The sequence below is a fragment of the Chrysochloris asiatica genome, unplaced genomic scaffold (assembly GCF_000296735.1).
Source record: "Chrysochloris asiatica unplaced genomic scaffold, ChrAsi1.0 scaffold00212, whole genome shotgun sequence".
Lineage (NCBI taxonomy): Eukaryota > Metazoa > Chordata > Mammalia > Afrosoricida > Chrysochloridae > Chrysochloris > Chrysochloris asiatica.
The window spans coordinates 1,893,098-1,913,217 of NW_006408730.1; the positions used below are offsets into that span (position 1 = coordinate 1,893,098).

Consider the following 20,120-nt stretch of genomic DNA (forward strand, 5'->3'; position numbering starts at 1 on the left):
CAAATCATTGATTTTGCAGAATTCTATCATGCGTTCTCCAGCATCATTTCTATCACCAAGGCCATATTTTCCAACTACTGATTCCTCCTCTTTGCTCCCAACCTTTGCATTCTAATCAACAGTAATGATCAAGACATCCTGATTGCATGTTTGATCAAATTCTGATTGAAGGAGTTGGTAGAATTCTTCTATTTCATCCTCACAGGCTTTAATGGTTGGTGCATAAATTTGAATAATAGTGGTACTAACTGGACTTCACTGTAAGCGCATGGATATTATCCTATCACAGTACCTCATGACTGATCTGGATATGTTCTTTTTGACAATGAATGCAACACCATTCCTCTTCAATTTGACATTCCCGGCATTTTAAACCATGTGGTTGTCAGATTCAAAATGGCCAATATCAATCCATTTCAGCTCACTAATGCCTAAGATATCAATTGTTTAGACATTTTATTTCATTTTTGACAACTTCCAATTTTTCCAGATTCATATTTCGTACATTCCATGTTCTGATTTTCAATGGATGTTTGCAACTGTTTCTCTTGATTTTGAGTTGGAAGTTCTAGAACCATTTATTTCCCCTTTGTGTTTTGATGTTGTCATAATTTATAGATTGACCTCTCTGATTCTCTGTTTTCATTCTTCTAATTTTGCCTTATTTTTTGAGAGTTCTTTATCTGGGTTGGTATCTGGCTAATGTTGTCCTGTGTCCTAATCTCAGATTGTATAATCTAATGTTGGTTGTCTGTTGCAATGACTCCCTTTATTATTTTTTGTTTTTACAAATCTTAATTTCTGTTTATCTGGAAATGTTCTAATTTTGCGGACATATCTGAGAGACAATTTTGTTCAATGTAACTCTTGGTTTGCAATTTTTTTTTTCTTCCAAGGTCTTGCATAGACCATCTCATTGCCTTCTTACCTGCATGGTTTCTGGCAAGTAATCAGAGAATAGTCTTACTGGTTCCTTTTTGCAAGTGACTTATCAATTTTCTTGAGCAGGTATCAGGATTCTTTCTCTGTCTTTGGTTTTGGCAAGTTTAATTATGATATATCTTGGTAACTTTCTTTTGGGTCTATCCTGTATAAACTTTTTGAGTGAATATCTGCTTGTCTTTCATGATATTAGAGAAGATTTCTGTCAGCAAATCGTTGACCATTCTGTATGTTTGTTTGCCTACTCCTGTTCTCCAGTTCTGAGGCCATTTAAATTTTCCTCTTGATAGTATCTCACATAATTCTTAAGCTTTTTTCTTATTTTTTCCTCAAACAAATTGGTATCAAAGGATATGCACTCTATTCTGCTGATTCAATACTCTTTCATTGATTTAATTCTGCTACTATGTCCTTCTATTTTCTATTTCTGGAATTTTTTTAATCTTTTGGATTTCTAGTTGCTTTTTTGTATGATTTCTAGTTGTCTATTTATTTTGTCATTTTGTTCTGGTACTGTTTTCCTGAATTCTTCTATTGCTTTGTCCATGACTTCCTTGATCTCTTGGTCAGCTCTCTATATTTTTGAATTCCTTATGTGTAATTTCATTACCCTGTCTTCTACCTGGAAGGTTTTCTGATTCTTTATTTTGGTCACTTGCTGGAACTATCTTGTTTCTGTATGTGATTTGATACTGGCTGGTTTCTCTAGGACATTAAGGTGGTATTGTACTTATTTTCTTTATTATGTATTTGTTTGCTGCATTCTGATTTCTTGCTTTGTTTTGTTTGGCTGCATCTATGTATGCAGGGCATGTATGCTACTCTGCTCATTAGCCTGTCTACAGTGGAGCTCACACCACCTGTGTCTGTCTCTGGGCAGGTGAGGGAACAGCAGGTATGTGAGAGCAGGTTTCTGTTCTCTGGTCTTGCAGGATAACTGAAGCGGTAGCTGGTATTGCTCTTAAGGTGATGTTTCTGTCCATCTGGTCCCCTGGATATGGGTCCAGGGAGCTTTTTCACTGGTCACTGGGTCGGTTGTTATGTGTGTGCATAATATGTGGTTGCCAGTTCAGCAGGACAAAGGTGTTCAAGTCATCAGTCACTGTGTGAGTGGTACAGAAACTCTCACCAATGGTCCTGGGTTAGCAGGGCTGTGCAGGGGTGGTCAGAGAGGGCATGAGTCTCCAGTTGCAGGGGAGATGTCAGTGCGGGGACTATCACCTACTCCCTGCAGGAGGTTGGAGAGAATAGGAGACACCACTGATCTGCAGACCTCTGATATAGATGGTTGAGCATAGAAACTGGTACTTTGTTTGTGGGTTCCTGTCACCAGTGGTTGGTTAGAATGGTCTGTGGACCCCCAGTACAGATGGCTGGTCATGGGAGCACGCAGCATCATTCTGCAGGCCCCAAGAGCCAGTGACTGGGAGAAAGGTTAGGCTTTTTGCTCCCAAAGAGATTTACAGTCTTGAAATGCTGTATGACTCCATAGCACTTAACAGCAACAACAGACCTATAAGGAAACAGACTACTGTATCTATCTTCCATGGAGTGACTGGTGGGTTCGAACCACCAACCTTTTCATTCACATCCAAACACTTTAACCACTGTGTTACCAGGGCTCGTTAATATTGCCCCCAAACAAAAACACTGCACACACACAAAAGAACCTCTAAGCAGCTTGAACTGGAAAAAAAAAAAAAAAGTCACCATTGCTGATTCCATTGGTTCCCTAAAATCCTGCAATAAAGGAAAAACATTAACTAAATTCTGAGTTTAGAGGATTTCAGGTTTAGAGAGACTTTCACCAAAATATTTCCCAAACAGATGCTATCAGTACAAATGTCCTCTGATTTTCTTGCAGTTATCTGATACTGCTGAGTGCCTTCATCTTTCACACCCTTCTTGGCTCCCAGGCTCCAGAGTTACCCCACATCTTGGTATGCAGTCCTCTGTCTTTCCTAGCTCCTCTGCTCCCTTCTCCCCATAAACATGAACATTCCTCAGATCTCTTGGAAGTTCTTCCTGTATGATCTTCCTCAGGATTATTTGTATTCCTGTGCTTCCATCTGTGACCCACACTTCTCTGCCTGAAGCACTTTTTATACCCCCATGACCTCATTTCCAACTGCTCCTTATCCTGAATTTCAGCCTGATCACAATGATATTGTTCTCCTCATACAAACACACCCCATCTGCAACCCTTCCTCACCTCTCTATTCTTTTTAATGGCACCATCCTCGTCTCAGCTGACAGCGTCTGAGCATATTCCAAGCCCCCTCCTATTGTTCCAACTCTTCCATGTCACTGATGTGCCTTCAGGTCACATCTTTATTACTTCCCAACTGAGTAATTAAAGTATTTTCCTATTGGGTTCATCCCCAACGTCTCCCCTCATCCTACACACTGCCAATAAAAGCATCCTCAATGGCACAGCCCATCCATACTGATCTCCCAGCCTCCAGACTTGCCCCATGCAGTTCATCCTCCAAATGCTGTCAGAGTGATTAGGCCAAAATGCAAATCAAATTGGGCTTCTTAATCACTCTAAATGCTTCAGTAACCTTCCATTGCCCTCTGGGGGTGGGGGAAGATTCTGTAACCTAGTGTCTCTCCTCTCTCGGCATACTTTACTCCAATTATATGAAGATTTTGTATGATGAACATAAAATTAACTAATGTACCTATGAAGAATGTATTTCCATCTTTTGTGTTCTAGCCTAGCAGTGCTCAATACTAATAAGTTATTACATTACATTACTCTTTGAAAGCAGAATTCATGTTTTCTCCGTGCATACCCTGACACACTGCCTTGTGAGCAAATGATCAAGTTTCTCCCCAATTCTAAAACTGCCTTTCTTCCTCTCTCAGAATACAAAATAAAATTCAGTCTCAAGCGCTGAAGGTTCTAGTCCCAAACTAGCTTTTCATCTTTCCTACCTATTATTCCCTTAAAAAAAATTGCTTCAACCAAATTTCAAGCAAAATTTTGCCTTACTTATCAGTCACTGAACACATGTTGTGCATTTTCCAGCATATGAGTTAATTTGGGACCCTTCACCTTGAATATTCACTGTCCCTTCTTCTTGGGCTCAGAGTCTACCAATTCTCCCAGGTCTACAGCAATATGACTTGCCATGATTCTCTGAACTGAAGGTCTGAACTCAAAAAGCATTTTCAGTCTCTTTTGACACTTAATGAATTTTATAGCTATGTTAGCGTTGTTGTTAAGTACAGTCCAGTTGATTCTGACTCATAGCGACCCTTTATAATGCTTCCATGGAGCAGCTGGTGGGTTTGAACTGCTGACCTTATGGTTTGCAGTCCAGTGCTGATCTTACAGCACCACACCAGAAGTCCAATAGATTGTAAGATTGTGGAAGGAAAGAAAATAAGATTTAGAGTCAGACCCACTGTATGTGAGTCTTAGTTCACAGTTTGCTGAAAAAGTTCACACTTGTTAATAGCCCTGAACAAGTTTCTTAATACTGCTAATGTTCCTACGCACCAAACAATGAAAGTATACTAAACAAAGATACAAATAAATTGCTACAAAAGGAAATGAAATTACTAACCTACTAAAACAACTGGAGTCCTGGTATGGTGCTGCAGGATAATGCACTGGATCCCAAGGTCGGTTTTAACCACAAGGCCAGCAGTTCAAACACACCAGTCCTAGGTAACCCTAGACAGATTCTCTATGAGTTGGATACAACTCAAAGGCATTTAACAATAATAACAAATAACAACTTAATCAACTTTGCTTTGTATTTAATTTCTAACAAGTTACTTCATTTAACAAATATTTGATGACTAAAAAAAGAAGTAAATGAAGCCCTAAGGCATTTTTCTGACCTTGAAAGAGACATGTTGTTGTCAGTTTCTGTTTTCAGTTCTCACTCATGGCCATCCCACGTGTGCAGAGTAGACAGCTCTAAAGGTTTTCAAGCCTGTGACCTTTCAGAAGAAGCTTATCAGACCTGCCTTCTGAGGTGTCTCTGGGTGGGTTCAAACTGCCAATCTTTTGGCTAGTAATCAAATGCTTAACCATTTGCTTCATACGGGAAACCTTAGGAGGAGACGTTGTTGTTGTTGTTAAGTGCCATCGAGTCAGTTCTGACCCAGAGCAACTCTGTATAGGGTTTATGAGGAGGGGCTGATGAGCTTGAACCACCCACCTTGCAGTTCAAATGGCTTCGTAGTCTAGAGCATTATTCCACAGCACCACACTAGGACTCCTAGGAATAAACATTAGGACCTTAAATTATTGCATTCTAAAGGAGCTCTGGCAGCATAGTGGTTATGAATCGGGCTGCAAACCACAAGGTTAGCAGTTCAAAACTACCAGCTGTTCCAAGGGAGAAAGATGAGGCTTTCTGCTCCCATAAAGATTTATAGCCTTGGAAACCCCGTACAGGGTCTCTTTGAGTCAGAATGGACTCCTCGGCACATAACCGCCAATGTATTATGAATAGAAAAGTTTTGTTAGTGATCCTTTAAGCTTTGTTAAAATGGTAAATTAGCTTAGGCATCCTGGTGTGGCGCTGTGAGTTAATGCGTTAGACCACAAAGTCATTTGAACTGCAAGGCCAGTGGTTCAAGCTCATCAGCTGCTCCTTGGAAACCCTATATAGGGTCACTATGGGTTGGAATTGACTCTCTTTTTGTCAGCTCTGAGGAAAGGTTCTTGTGCACTTTCAGTATCTGTAGGTTCAGCATTCCTTGACAATCTCCATGTGTCTTGGCATCAAACTTTCCCTGGATCTAGGAGCTTCCAATAAAGAGGAGCCAAGAGCAGAGTGCATCCGTTGGATGTGGGCTCCCTGCACTTTTCACATGTATATGGGGTAATTGAAAATGCTATGACTTAAGTCAGGCACATCTTAATCCTCAAAATGACATCTTTACTTGTGCAGCAGAGTTGCCCAAGGCAGTATGTCATTTTATTTCTTGACCGCTGCTTCCATGAGTGTTGATTGTGGATCTAAGTAAAATGGAATCTTTGGCAACTTCAATCTTTTCTCTGTTTATCCTGGTGTTATTTATGAGGCCAGTTGTGAGGATTTTCATTTTCTTTATGTTGAAGTGCAATCCATCCTGAAGGCTGTAGTATTTGATCTTCATCAGAAAGTATTTCAAGTCCTCTTCAACTTCCATCAAGCAAGGTTGTGTCATCTGTATATCTCATGAGTCTTCTCCCAATCCTGAGGCTGCATTATTCTTCATATAGTCCAGCTTCTCAGATCATTTGCACAGGAAACTGGTTGAATAAGTCTGGTGACATGATACAAGACTGGTACACACCTTTCCTGATTTCAGAACATTCAGTATTCCCTGGTTCTGCTTGAACCACTGCCTCTTGTTCTATGTCTACATTCCTCATGAGCATAATTAAGTGTTCTGGAATATCTACTTTTCTCAATGTTATCTATAATTTCTTATGATCCACACAGTCAAATGCCTTTACATTGTCAATAAATCACAAGTAGACACCTTTCTGGCATCCTTTACTTTCAGCCAAGATGCAGCTGATAATCAGCAATGATATCCCTCAATCCATGTCCTTTTCTAAATCTGACTTGAATTTCTGGAAACTTCTTTCAGTGTACTGCTGCACTTGTTTTTAAATTATCTTCAGCAAAAAAAATTTATTTGCATGTAATATTATTAATATTTTTAGATCATTTCCACATTCTGTTGAGTCACCTTTCTTTGGAATAGGCACAAATATGGATCTCTTCTAATCAGTGAGCCAGATAGCTGTCTTCCAAATTTCTTAGAATAGAAAAGTGAGCACCTCCATCACGTCATCACTTTGTTGCAACATTTCAATTTGTATTTCATCAATTACTGTAGCCTAACTTTTTGCCATGCCATCACTGCAGCTTGGACTTGTTCCTTCAGTACTATTGGTTCTTTATCATATGCTGCCTCTTGAAAGGTGTCCTGGTGTGGCACTGTGGGCTAATGTGCCAGACTGCAAAGTCGTTTGAACTGCAAGGTTGGTGGTTCAAGCTTACCAGCTTCTCCTCAGAAACCCTATACAGGGTCGTTATGGGTCAGAACTGACTCAATGGCACTTAACAACAACAACAACCTCTTGAAATGTGTGAACAATTCTTTTTGGTACAGTGACTCTGTATTTTTTCCATTCCTTTTAAATGTTTTCTGTGTCATTCAATATTTTGCCCCTAGAGCCCTTCAATATTTCAAGTTGAGACTTAAACTTTTTCTTCAGTTCTTTCAGCTTGAAAAATGCTAAGCATGTTCTTCCCTTTTGGATTTTAACTCCAGGTCTTTGCACAATTCATTATAACACTCTATTTTGTCTTAATGAGCTGCCCTTTGAAATTTTCTGTTCAGCTTTATTATAAGGGTGAGTCAGAAATTATCCACATTCTGATTCTATTTAAGTGTCCATTCATGGCTAATGACAACATTAAGCATGCACATAAAATTATTCTGTCAAATAGACAAGTGACAGTGGATTGTGGGACAAATCATTTGCAAATCAGTCATGGCTCTGCCTATGAAATAATCTGAGACAGACTTGGGTTTTGAAAAGTTTGTGTGGTACGGGTATGGAAACCACTCATGGAAGAGCATAAACAGAGGCATTTGAACATCTGCAAACAAAGTTTGGACTGATAATCAAAGGAAAGTAAATGTTTCTTTTAAAACATCATTAATGGTGAGAAGACATGAATCCATCACTACAAGCCTGAAAGTGAACAGCAGAGTATGGAATGGAAATATTCTCAATTGCAGACCAAAAAGTTCAAAAGTCAACTATCAGCTGTAAAATTGATACTTAAAGTTTTCTGCTATTCTCAAAGGCCAATATTTGAACACTATCAGGAAAAATGTTCAACAATCAACAGTGTTCATTACAGTGAGATGCTCACTGAAGAGCTGAAACCTACACTTTGGATTAAATGCAGAGGACTGCTACCCAAGGACATAGTGATCTCGCATGACAATGCATGTCCACACACCTCTGCCCACACTGTTGACTGCAAAAACTGCATTTTGAGATGTTAAAGCATCCTCCCTATAGTCCTGATGTTGTTCCATTGGACTTTCACCTGTTTGGTCCCCTGAAAGCAGCCCTTTGAAGATGAGGATTCACCTCTGATGAAAAAGTGAAGACAGCAGTGAATTTGTGGCTTGCAACTTAGCCTAAACATTTTTAAATAAGGGAATATGAAATCTTGTTGACAGATGGACAAAGTATTGAAAAGCAAGGAGGTTATGTCAAAAAATTATGTATTTTTCTTTTCTAAAAGTTGATTAAAATAAATTCTACAGTCAGAGTGCAGATAATGTGTGACTCACCTCGTAATTCCTCATTTCTTCCACTTGCTTCTCTATGTATAATAACAAGTTCCAGAGTTTCTTCTAACATCCATTTTTGTCTTTTCTTTCTTTCTTGTCTTTTTAATGACGCTTTGCTTTCTTGTTGTATCATGTTATTGGTGTCATCCCACAATTTTTCTGGTCTTTGTTCATTAATGTCTAATACAGTGAATGTTTTCTTGAGATGGTGTCTAAAGTCAGGTGGACTATGTTCAAGGTTATATTTTAGCTTTTGTGAACTTGTTTTTGATTTTCTTCAGCTTTAGTTTGAAGTTGCATACAAATAATTGATGTTCTCTGGTCTTGTTTTGACTTGTGATATTGAGTTTCTTTATTGTATCTTTTCACAGATACAGTCATTTTTATTCTTGTGTATTCCATCTGGGGAAGTCCACATGAATAGTCACTGTTTATGTTGTCAAAAAAAGGTATTTGCAACAAATAAGTCATTGGTCTTGCAAAATTCTGTCATGTAATCTCCAGAATCATTTCTGTCACCAAGGTCATATTCTCCAACTACTGATCCTTTTTCTTGTTTCCAACTTTTGCATTCCAGTGACCAGTAATTATCAATGCATCTTGATTGCATATTTGATCAATTTCAGACCAAAGAAGTTTGTAGAATTTTTCAATGTCTTTGCCACTGGCTTTAGTGATTGGTGCATAAATTTGAATAATAGTGACATTAACTGGTCTCCCTTCTAGTTGTATGGAGATTATCCTATCACAGACAGCACTGTTCTTCAAGATAAATCTTGAAATGTTCTGTTTGGTGATGAACAGGATGTCATTCATTTTAAGTTGACATTCCCTGCATAGTTAACCATATGATTGTCTGATTTAAACTGGCCAATACTAGTCCACCTTAGCTAACTAGTGTCTATAATATCAATCATTATGTGCCCATTTCAGTTTTGACAACTTACTATTTTCCTAGACTCATACATCATGCATTCCACATTTCAATTATTAATGTATGATTGCTGCTATATCTTCTCATTTTGAATTGTACCCCATCAAGAAATGAAGGTTCTGAAAGCTCTACTCCATCCTCATCATTATAGCCAGCTCTACTATGAGGAGTGTCTTCCATCCTGAGGGACTCTTCTTCTGTCACTATAACAGGAAATGTCCCACTGCTCTTCATACTGCTTTCAATAATTAACCATTCTGAGGTGGTCTGCCTCTCCTCCTTCCTAGTCTGTCTTAGTCTGGAGGCTTCACTGAAGCATGTCCACCATCAGTGACCTTGCTGGTATTTAAAATACTGATGGCCTAGCTTGCAGCGGTATATATGTCACCGCAGTACAGCAAACTAATTGATGAGTGCTGGTGGTTTCTAGTGGTGGTGATGGAGCGCTGTCATGTCACTTCTGACTTAGAGCCACCCTGTACAGGGTTTCAGAGGCTGTAAATCTTGACAGAAGCAGACAGCCTCATCCTTCTCCTATAGAGTACAAGTGTTTTCAAACTGTTGGCCCTGTGGTTAGCAGCCTAACTCATGACTCACTACTAGGTGGCTTCTAATAGTGAGTCTAATTTCTAATTTAATTAGAATTTAATAACTTTTTAAAGTATTTGGAGAGGATGATACAGGAAAAAATAAAATTAACTGAAAGTATGCCCTTTTAGATAAAACAACCCAACAAATGCACAGGATAACCAAACTGTCACACGCCAAGGACAGTGTTCATTGTAGTCATTTCCTGATGGCTTTTTTAACCCTACATCCCTCCCATTATTGCACACTGTATGCAGTGTATATGGTTGTTGCTGGTGATGGCCATGGTGTGCTGTTGAGTCAATTCTGACTCATAGTGACCCTGTATAAGATTTCCCAGGCTGTAAATCTTTATGGGAGCAGATAGTTTGAGCTTTCTCCCATGGAGCACCTAGTGGACATGAACTGCTGACCTTGCTTTTAGCAGAACAATGTATAACCAACTATGCTACCATGGCTCCTTAGTGCATATTGTTGTTGTTGTTGTTGTTAAGTGCTGTCGAGTCTGTTTCAACCAATAATGACCCTGTTGTAGGGTTTCCAAGGAGCAGCTGTTGAGCGTGAACCACTAACCTTGTGCTTCAAACTGGCTTTATAGTCCAGTGTATTAACCCACAGCACTATGCCAGGACTCCTTAGTGTATATAGTTAGAACATAAAATAAATTGATAGAGTTAATGTTTTTGTATGTTCTTGCAGAAAATTTCTTTTAGTAAATCAGAAGATAGTGAATGATGAGTTGGAAGAACAGAGAAAAAAAAATGTTTTGGTTCTATGAAAACCTTATAAAAGCCAATCTACCCATGGTTTGATTATTAAAAGTCAGATTTATTATATGATTGTTGGGTACTATACCAAAAGAAAAAAACAAAATCTCACAGCAAGATGTGGACTAGGCAAACACATTACACAGACTTTCTGCAATGAAGATGTGAGACACTAAATGAGATATACACAGATGAAAATCCTAGGACCCTGAACTTCAAGGAAAGGTTAGAGAAGTGGATTGAGTGCTTGCAGGGAGCAGAAGCTGAGCAGGGACCATTAAGAGAGGGGAACTAACTGGTGAATGGCTAGCCAGACATGGTACAGCCTTCTCATGAGCAGCTTTGTCAATAGAAGGTGGTCTGGCAGAGCAGATTCACACAGGTGACAGGAAAGGAGACAGCATCTGTGCCCATATAGCCCAACTACACTGGACTCTCTGCAGCTCCACTCACTGGGCAAGAGTCATATCAGCTCCTATACTACCTGATCAATGATAGACAGCAGCCAATACCAGCCAAACATACCCTAAACTGAGGTGCACAAACAGCAAATGAAGCAGTTTACATGCTTCAGATCTCTAACTAAACCCACAGGAGACAATTGGTGAAAGCCCAAGAACACTTCAACATACAATCGTCAATTAAATGTGGCAACCCCATATGCTCTGGAGACAACAGACCATCTTAGCTCACATGAAGAATCAAGAGAGAATGTTTCAAACAAATTACCGAGATGCAGAGCCAGAAAACACTTCTGAGGAAGAAATGTAATGGAAGTAACTGAGAAATCATTCAAAAGTATGATATTGATGTACCTTCAAAGGATAGACAGATATATTGAAGAAAACAAGGATAACACAGAAAAAAAAAACAAAAAACTTTAGAAGAGTTCAAGAAAGCACTACAAGAGCAAACAGACAAAATAAATGCAAGTTTTGAAACAATACACAACCTGCAACTAGAAATTCAGAAGATTGATAATACTAAGATCTTAGAAACGGACAATACATTGAAAGGGCAAAGGAGTAGATTCAAAGCAATGGAATCCCAAATTATTGATCTTGAAGATAAATCTGTTGGTACCAGTATACTAGAAGAACAATCAGAAAAAAGAATGAAAAAATTTCAAAGAAAGCCTAAGTGTTATGTAAGACACCATGAAGAGGAACAACTTATAGGTGATTGGAATTCCAGAACAGGAAGAGACAATAAATAGCACAGAGAAAATAGTTGAAGAGTTTATAGAAGAAAACTTCTGTAACATCATGAAATACAAGAAGATAAGCATGCAATAATAACCTGAATGAACCCCAAACAGGATAGCGTCCCAAAAGAAAATCACCAAAGCATATCATAATCAAACTTTCCAAAACCTGAGACAAGGAAAGAATTCTGAGGGCAGCTTGGGAAAAACAAAAAGTTATCTACAAAGGAGAATCAATAAGACTAAGCTCCGATTTCTCAACAGAAACAATGCAGGCAAGAAGGCAATGGGATAGCATATACAAAACTCAAAAAAAAAAAAAAAACAACCAAGAATCATATATCCAGCAAAGTTTTCCTTCAAATATGACAGTGAAGCTAGGACTTTTCCTGATAAACAAATATTAAAGGCATTTGTAATGAGCAGACCAACGTTACAAAAAATGCTAACAGGTGTACTTTGGATTGAGATCCAACACCAGTAGACAACAACCTGAGATTGCCATACATGACAACACCACCCAGAACTCAATCCTTATAGAGAAGTATTTAAAATAAAGCAAACCTACAAGACTAAAAATAAGGGACCAGAGATATCAATCTATAATGAAACAACTATAAAGCCAAAAGAGGGAATTGTGTAGATACAGAACTTCCAAATGGCAAGCAAGTTGAGATTTCAAGATAAAGCAGACTTTTAAGTATGGGAAAAAATTAATAAATTACAGGATAACCTCAAAATGAATATACCTGCCTACCAAAAATCAAAGAAGCGGAAAATCAGAAAGATTTAGTACACACCAACACAACAGAAATGAAAATGAAAAGAATACCTACAAATAAAAAGAACTCAGCACAGAAAATTATATGGACAAAGAAAGCAGCAGCACCACAAAACAACAAACATAGATGAAAATGAAAGCAATCAGTTAATACATATTGATAATTACAACAGAGAACAGAATAGATAAACAAAAACAAAAACAAAAACCAGGATCCTTCAATATACTGTATATAAGAGACACATAAAAAAGATGGAGACACCTTAAATGCCCATTAACAGTAGAATGGTTAAACAAAGTTTGGTACATACACACAGTAAAATACTATGCAATGTTGAAGAATAACATTGAATATGTGAAACACAGCACAACATAGATGAACCTGGAGGATATTATGCTGCATGAAATGAGTCATCACAAAAGGACAAATATTGCATGAGACCAATGTTGTAAAAAGTTAAGTAAAGGTTTTCTTAATAAAAGAAATAATCAATGATGGTTACAGGTGGTAGCAGGAGACATGGGGAGAAATGCCAACAATTGATGCAAATAGAGGTAAATACTGTTAACTGTCGGTACATGGAGGGGATTACAACCATTGTAATGAAACAAAGTATATGAAGTGATTGATGTAAAACTGATGCTCTGTTCTGTAAACCTTCATTCAATTCACAATAAATTGTGAAAAGAAAAAGAAACAACAGTATTTTTTCTAATTCATTGAGTACCTATGAGGTACTTATATATATAATGAAAATATAAGTTCAGTAGAGATTCTTGCCAGACTCCAAATTCAGCATGAAAATGACATCTTCCTAAATTATGATAATCAGAAGAACTCTGAGAAACTATGCCTTCTTATTTTTTCACTATAACATAATCTTGCACTAGAAACAACTGCATACTTCCTTATATCAGATTCATAAAACAGGTGACCTGGGTAAATGAAAGCATTTTCAGCAAAAAAAATTTGTAAAAGCATACAAAAGAATCATTCTAGTCATCACCAGTCTATAGACTACGTGACCTTGGAGATAGTGCCAATTCCTTCCACTCCTGGGTTTCCACACTGCAACGTGTGGTGGAAACATTACCGTGGTATACAGAAGAGACTTTTGCTGGTAGTAAAAACAACGAACTGTTTTCTTATATTCTCATTAATGCGAGAGCCTATTCCAGAGACTGACATACTTTGTGCTGTTTCATTTCTTTTCTCCTCCACGGCAGGCTATTGGCATCAGATTGAATGAGCTGTGTCACGGGGAAAGTGAGAGTCCAGCCAATCTGCTGGGTCTCATTTATGATGAGGAGATGAAGAGGAGACTGAGAAAGGAGGATGAGGAGGAAGACTTTTTAGATGACAGTAAGGAGACTCCCTTTACTACAAGAACCCCTGCTTGTAAGAACCTCTGCTTTAGGAGCACTTAATATTTCTCTTTCCTATTTCATGTTCTTACCACCTTCCCATGTTTCCCCACTGTACCTTTCCCCTTTTTCCCTGTGCATGGATGTAAAGCATGTGCAGAAAGCCACAAAGAGAGAAGGCAAGAACCACAATGAGGAGAATATAGACAGGGGCAGAGCGCTGCAGACAGTGTGGAACAGCTATTTCTTTTTAGCCATTGATTACTGTTATTGTACTAAGATGACTATTAGACTCTCAAGAGAATCTCCATCTATAGCTGTGAAAAACTTACTGTCCCAGAAGGGGTTGCATTCATTTTGCATTAAGTTATTGCTCTTGGAAGTAAAAAAAGTCAGACCAAATGGAATTGAACATCATGTGTTTTCCAAATCACTAAAATATTGAACTATTTAATCATTACACATTATAATGAAATAGAGACAATATAAAATTCAGATGTATTCAAACTATGAGTGTTTGCTGTATTATATTTATTAAAATTAGAATCAAATCCCATTATAGAGTAGTAGTTTGAACTGCAAGGTTGGTGGATCAAGCTCACCAGCTGCTCCTCAGAAACCCTATACAGGGTCACTATGGGTTGGAATCAACTCAATGGCACTTAACAACAACAACAACAATAGAGTAGTAAAGAGCTCTGGTAGTGTAGTGGTTATGAGTTGGGCTGCTAACCTCAGGGTCAGCAGTTTGAAACTACCAACTGTTCCGTGGGAGAAAGATGAGGCTTCCTGCTCCTGTAAAGATTTACAGCCTTAGAAACCCTATTCATGGTTGCTATGAGTCGGAACTAACCATCACCAACCCCCCCCCCCCATATAGTAGAAGAGACAGAGATTCCTATTACATCCTTTTCCAACATCATTTCATGGATACATGTGTTCTGTACAATACAAGCTTGTGTGTATCTGTAGAACTACCTTTTAGAAAATGTTTATAAAAATACAATCTTCACATGATGAGTTCTCTTCCTTTTTACCTGCTTGGTGGTTTGAAACTCAGCCTAATGTGTCCTTTTAGTCACAAAATGTAAAATGATAGCTATCATGTAACCCTGGACAGAACTAAATAATTATTAAAGAAAACATATTGTCTTTCTTTCCACTTTCACACAAAAGATTTTGTTCTTGCACCTTTTTTTTTTTTCATGTCACTGTGGCTCTTCTAAGACCTTATCAAATCAGAACAAATCTTCTGACTTAGCTGTTAATAAAATATCAAAATGTTGCATCAGTCATTCAGTCTATTGGTGTTGTCCCAAAGACTTCCTAAGGTTCTCAATCAGGTAGGCCACCCTAGAGTGGCTAAAGGAACTCAGTCTAACACATAAGGGAACTTGCAGATGGTTCAGCAATCACAAAACTTAGGGAGCATCAGCCATGACCATTCATCCAGGACATTCTCAAACTGTTCTGTCCTAAGAGATCTAATGGTCCCTTGGCAAAGACAGGAGCAGATGCAACATTCTGATGGATATATCAGAGGCCGTAGCCAACTCAAATATCCACGAAACCACATAAGTATCATTTACCAAAATGTTATTCTAGGTAACAACGTTTTTGGTGGGATTGTGTAGAATTCCTGTTCATTGTATTTGGGTTTTCTTATCATATGATAGTTATGAGAGCCTAGAATAGACTAGTTGATAGTCTATAGGAGTAATAGAAAGAATCTTGATGCTACCCATGAGTGAGGGTAAAAGGACAGGTCCAGAAGTTGGGTTTAGGTTGCTGACCATAAGTTCAATGGTTCAAAACCACCAGCTCTGTGGGAGAAAGATAAGATTGTATGGTGTCAGGAGCCCTAATAAACAGTTCTATCCAGCTCTGCAGGGTCACTGTGAGTCAGAAATGACTCGATGGCACTGGGTTTGATTGTGGTTGGTTTGTTGTTGTTAAGTGCCATCCAGTCTATTCTGACTCATAGTGACTCTGTATAGAGTTTCTGAGGAGTGCCTGATGGGTTTGAACCACCAAATCAGCAGTTAGCATTCCATGGCTTATCCTACAACTCCAGTATCCTTTTCTATTTTTTTCTTTTTTTAAAGAAGTATGGCATATTGAGGCAATTTCAAGAATCATGGCACTCCACTGAATATAGGATTGATTTAAGTCTGATTTAATTCCACTTTTTATCAGTATAGAGCTCATCTTCCAACTAAAAATGAATTACGGTGCAAGCAAATATTCGTCTAGAAATTCTACAGGAACTTGACTCTTCCATCTTAATCCACCAAACATCACCTCTGGAGAGAATATAATAGTTTGCATAAAGAAGTAATAGCCCAGCTATCTCCAGAAACTCCACAATCTCTACCTACTCTCTTGCTGTATATGGCTATTATAAAGACTTCATTCTATTTCATACAGACAGCTTAATACTCAGGAAACATTTTCAAAAACAAATTTTTTTAAGTTGGCATGGAATGATATGATGATTGCTGAATGTCTTGACTCATGAAAACTAGGTAATTATTGTTCCTCCTTTTGTGAGAGGCACAATACTACATGGCTTTGGGCTTCTTTTCTGAACACGGACGTTTCATTAGTACATTTCTGCTTGATTTGTGGGAATACATATGTGGAAGCTAATTCTGAATTTTGAACATTACTATGGTGTCACTGTGGCCATTATCTGTCTTTACAGAAAGGTCTATGGTGGATGAAATATTTTTTTATTCAAAGACCAGCATTCCTTAGAACAAAAAAAAAATTTGCATCATTCAGATGTAACTCTCAAGCTGATGGAGGGAACTGAAGTAAAAATTCAAACCTCGACTTGAAATCTTGAAGGATCTTATGGGCAAAATATTGAATGGTGCAGAAATCATGAAAAGAAGATGAGAGGGATACACAGTTTCACTGGACCAAAAAGATACAGTCAGTGTTCAGACATTTCAAGAGGTAGCATGTGATCAAGAACCAATGATACTGAAGGAAGAAGTCCAACATGCATTGAAGGCGTTGGCAAAGACAAGACTCCAAGAATTCATGGAATACAAATTGAAATCTTTCAAACTGATGGGGGACTGGAGGCACTCACTTATCTATGCCCAGAAATTTAGAAGATAGTTACCTGGATAACTGATTGAAACAGATCCGTATTTGTGCCCATTACAAAGAGAGGTGACTCAACAGAATGCAGTAATCATCAGACAATATCATTAATATCACATGCAAGTACAATTTTTCTAAAGATAATTCAAAAACAACTGCAAGAAAAAATAGCAAAGGTGTGTGCCAAGGCTGTATTCTTTCACCATACTTAATCAATCTGTATGCTAAGCATACTTCTTTAAAAAAAGAACATGGCATCAGGACCGGAGGAAGACTCATTAACAACATGCAATATGCAAATGGTACAATCTTGCTTGCTGAAAATGAAGAGGACTTAAAACACTTACTGATGAATTTGGAAGACCACAGTCTTTACTATGGGTTGGAACTCAATGTAAGTAATACAAAAATCCTCATCACCAGACCAATAAATAAAATCAAGATAAATGGAAAACAAAATTGAAGTTGTCAAAGACTTCATTTTGCTCAGATCAACCATCAACAAGCATGGAAGCAGCAGTCAAGAAAATCAAACGATGTATTGTGTTAAGCAAATCTGCTGCCCAAGAATTCTCTAAAGTGTTCAATAGAAAAGATTTCAGTTTGAGGACAAACGTACACTTGACCCAAGCTATGGTATTTTCAATAACCTCACATGCATGTGAAAGTTAGACAATGAATAAAGAAGACCTTAGAAGAATTTATGCTTTTGAGTTATATATGGAGGAGAATATTACAAGTACCATGGACTGCCAAAAGAACAAGCAAATCTGTGTTGGAAGAAGTACAGCCAGAATGCTCCTTAGAAGCCAGGATGGTCAGAATTTGTTTCATACTTTGGACATGTCATCAGGAGGGACCAATCCTGGAAAAGGACATCATGCAAAGTGGAAGGTCAGCAAAAATAGGAAGACCCCCAATGAGATGGATTGGCACAGAGACAGCAGTAATGGACTCCAGTATAGCAACAATTGTGAGGTTAGCAAAGGACCAGACAAGGTTTCCTTCTGTTGTGCATAACACTTGATGACATACAACAATTACTGCAGTGTGGCTCTGTCTTAATAGGACAAATGGAAACTTACCATACAGATGATTAGAAACGAAACCCATTTGGACTAAAGGGTAAGCAATTCTAATGCTTTCAGAACATCAGGAAATTTCTCTTTCAAAAAATGAGCAGGCAGCATTTTTATAGTTCCAGATCTAGTTCACTGCATTGTACATCGTCTAAATCTGATTGAACAGCAATGTGAAAATGGTCCCATTTCTATTTTCTTTGAAAGCCTTTTTAGTGCAGTAGAGCTGTATTTTGTTAGTGTATGATGTTTTAAGGAGAATAATTTCACTCTATTTGACTGATAGTTAAATAGTGAGGTGCTGGTTGTAGAACTGAAAAATTAGAGGGTTGTATGATAATGCATAGATTATGCTAAAGGAAACAGTGGCATTTTGGATTGGACATGTACCGTTATAGTTCTCACATGCAATTTGATTTTACACATGTGTAGTTTTGTCCATCAATCCTTGCCTTTCTATGTTTTTATTGGTCTGTCTTTTTAGGAAAGTACTCTTTCATTCCATAGGTACTGTGAACCCCTCTAAATGTGGTTGCCCCTTCGCACTGAAGATGGCAGCCTGCCAGCTTCTCCTGGAGATTACCACCTTCCTGCGAGAGACCTTTTCTTGCCTGCCCAGACCACGCACTGAGCCACTGGTGGTAAGTCATGAATGCAAGTTAGTGATCAGGTTTGCAATTTTCCCAAATGCCTAATTGCTAAATGTATCATATAAGTTTTAAGATTCAACCAAGGGAATTTCATTTTTAAAATTAAAAGGCAAATCATTCCAGATTTGGCATGGTTGGTGGTTGGTGGTGGTAGTGGTTATGTGCCACTGAATCAGTTCTGACTCTTAGCAGCCATGTATAGGGTTTCCAGGGCTGTAAATCTTTACGGGCGCAGAAAGCCTCATCTTTCTCCTGAAGAGCAACTAGTAGATTCAAACTGATGACCTTGCATTAGTAACCCAGCATGTAATCCACAACGGTACCAGGGAAATCACTAAAGATAGCATTACAGCATAGCATAATTCATGGATTACTGTCACAGTTGTACTAGGTGTGGTTGGTTGGTTGGTTATGTGTCTTGGAGTCAGTTCTAACTCATAGTGACCTTGTACAGGGTTTCTGAGGCTGTAAATCTTTATGGGAGCAGAAAGCCTCATCTATCTCCTGCAGAACAGCTGGTAGTTTCGAACAGCTGACCTTGTGGTTCGCAGCCCGATTCGTAACCACTGTGCTACCAGCACTCAGCCAAATTTGAATCGTTTTTGGCCAAAGTTTTTGGAAATCATAGATTGCTTTGTGTGTATATGAGCAATAACTGCTCAAGAGTCACATGGAAATGTATCTTCTAATGAGTTCCTCATTTAGGTTATGGATGAAAGTACTTGTGTAAACCTCTAACTTGCATTTTTATTCCTGTAGCTTTTTACTGAGGCTTATGGATAGCCAAAAAAGACCTTACAGAGAGAGAGAGACACTTACACATAAACTCATATACCATCAGAGTCAAATTTATTTAACCAAGGACACAAATAACATGCAAGAGCCAGGTGTCTACAAAGAAATACAGGAAATATTTTAGAGCTGCTTTTCATTGACCTTTCCAGTGAGTACTTCATCACAGATAGCTTTCAATCAGAGTTGTGAAAACAGCTAACTTCTGTTTTGTTTCTGTTTGTTTTTAAATACAAGACTTATACAACTGGCCTGGAAGAACTTACATTAACAAGTTATGTAACTCTGTTTAAGCAAGTTTTGCAGTCTTTCAGCTCTCTAGATTTTTTAACCAAATGAACACAGATAGGCCCATCTTGAGCAGAATGATAAAGCCAGTGCTCTGCTATCCCAGCATTCCTTGCACTTTTCATTTCCCTGGGTTATGGAAAGTTCATCTCCTGACACTGTAAACCCCAAAATAGATACTTTCAAATTTCAAATATTTTGGGCAAAATGTATGTTTTCAAGAGAAACATTTGGACTGTGTTGTTGTTGTCAGGTGCCATTGAGTCGGAACTGACTCATAG

General features: G+C 38.2%; 1 protein-coding gene across 2 annotated transcripts in view; it reads left to right on the top strand.

The window, feature by feature from the left end:
• UNC80 (unc-80 homolog (C. elegans)) overlaps positions 1–20,120 on the top strand; it is a 306,407-nt gene that overhangs the window by 127,813 nt on the left and 158,474 nt on the right. For both annotated transcript variants that reach the window (XM_006872739.1, XM_006872738.1), the window contains exons 24-25: positions 13,779–13,914; positions 18,617–18,750. In XM_006872739.1, the coding sequence (XP_006872801.1) occupies positions 13,779–13,914; positions 18,617–18,750 (270 nt within the window). The remainder of the gene's footprint in view (positions 1–13,778; positions 13,915–18,616; positions 18,751–20,120) is intronic.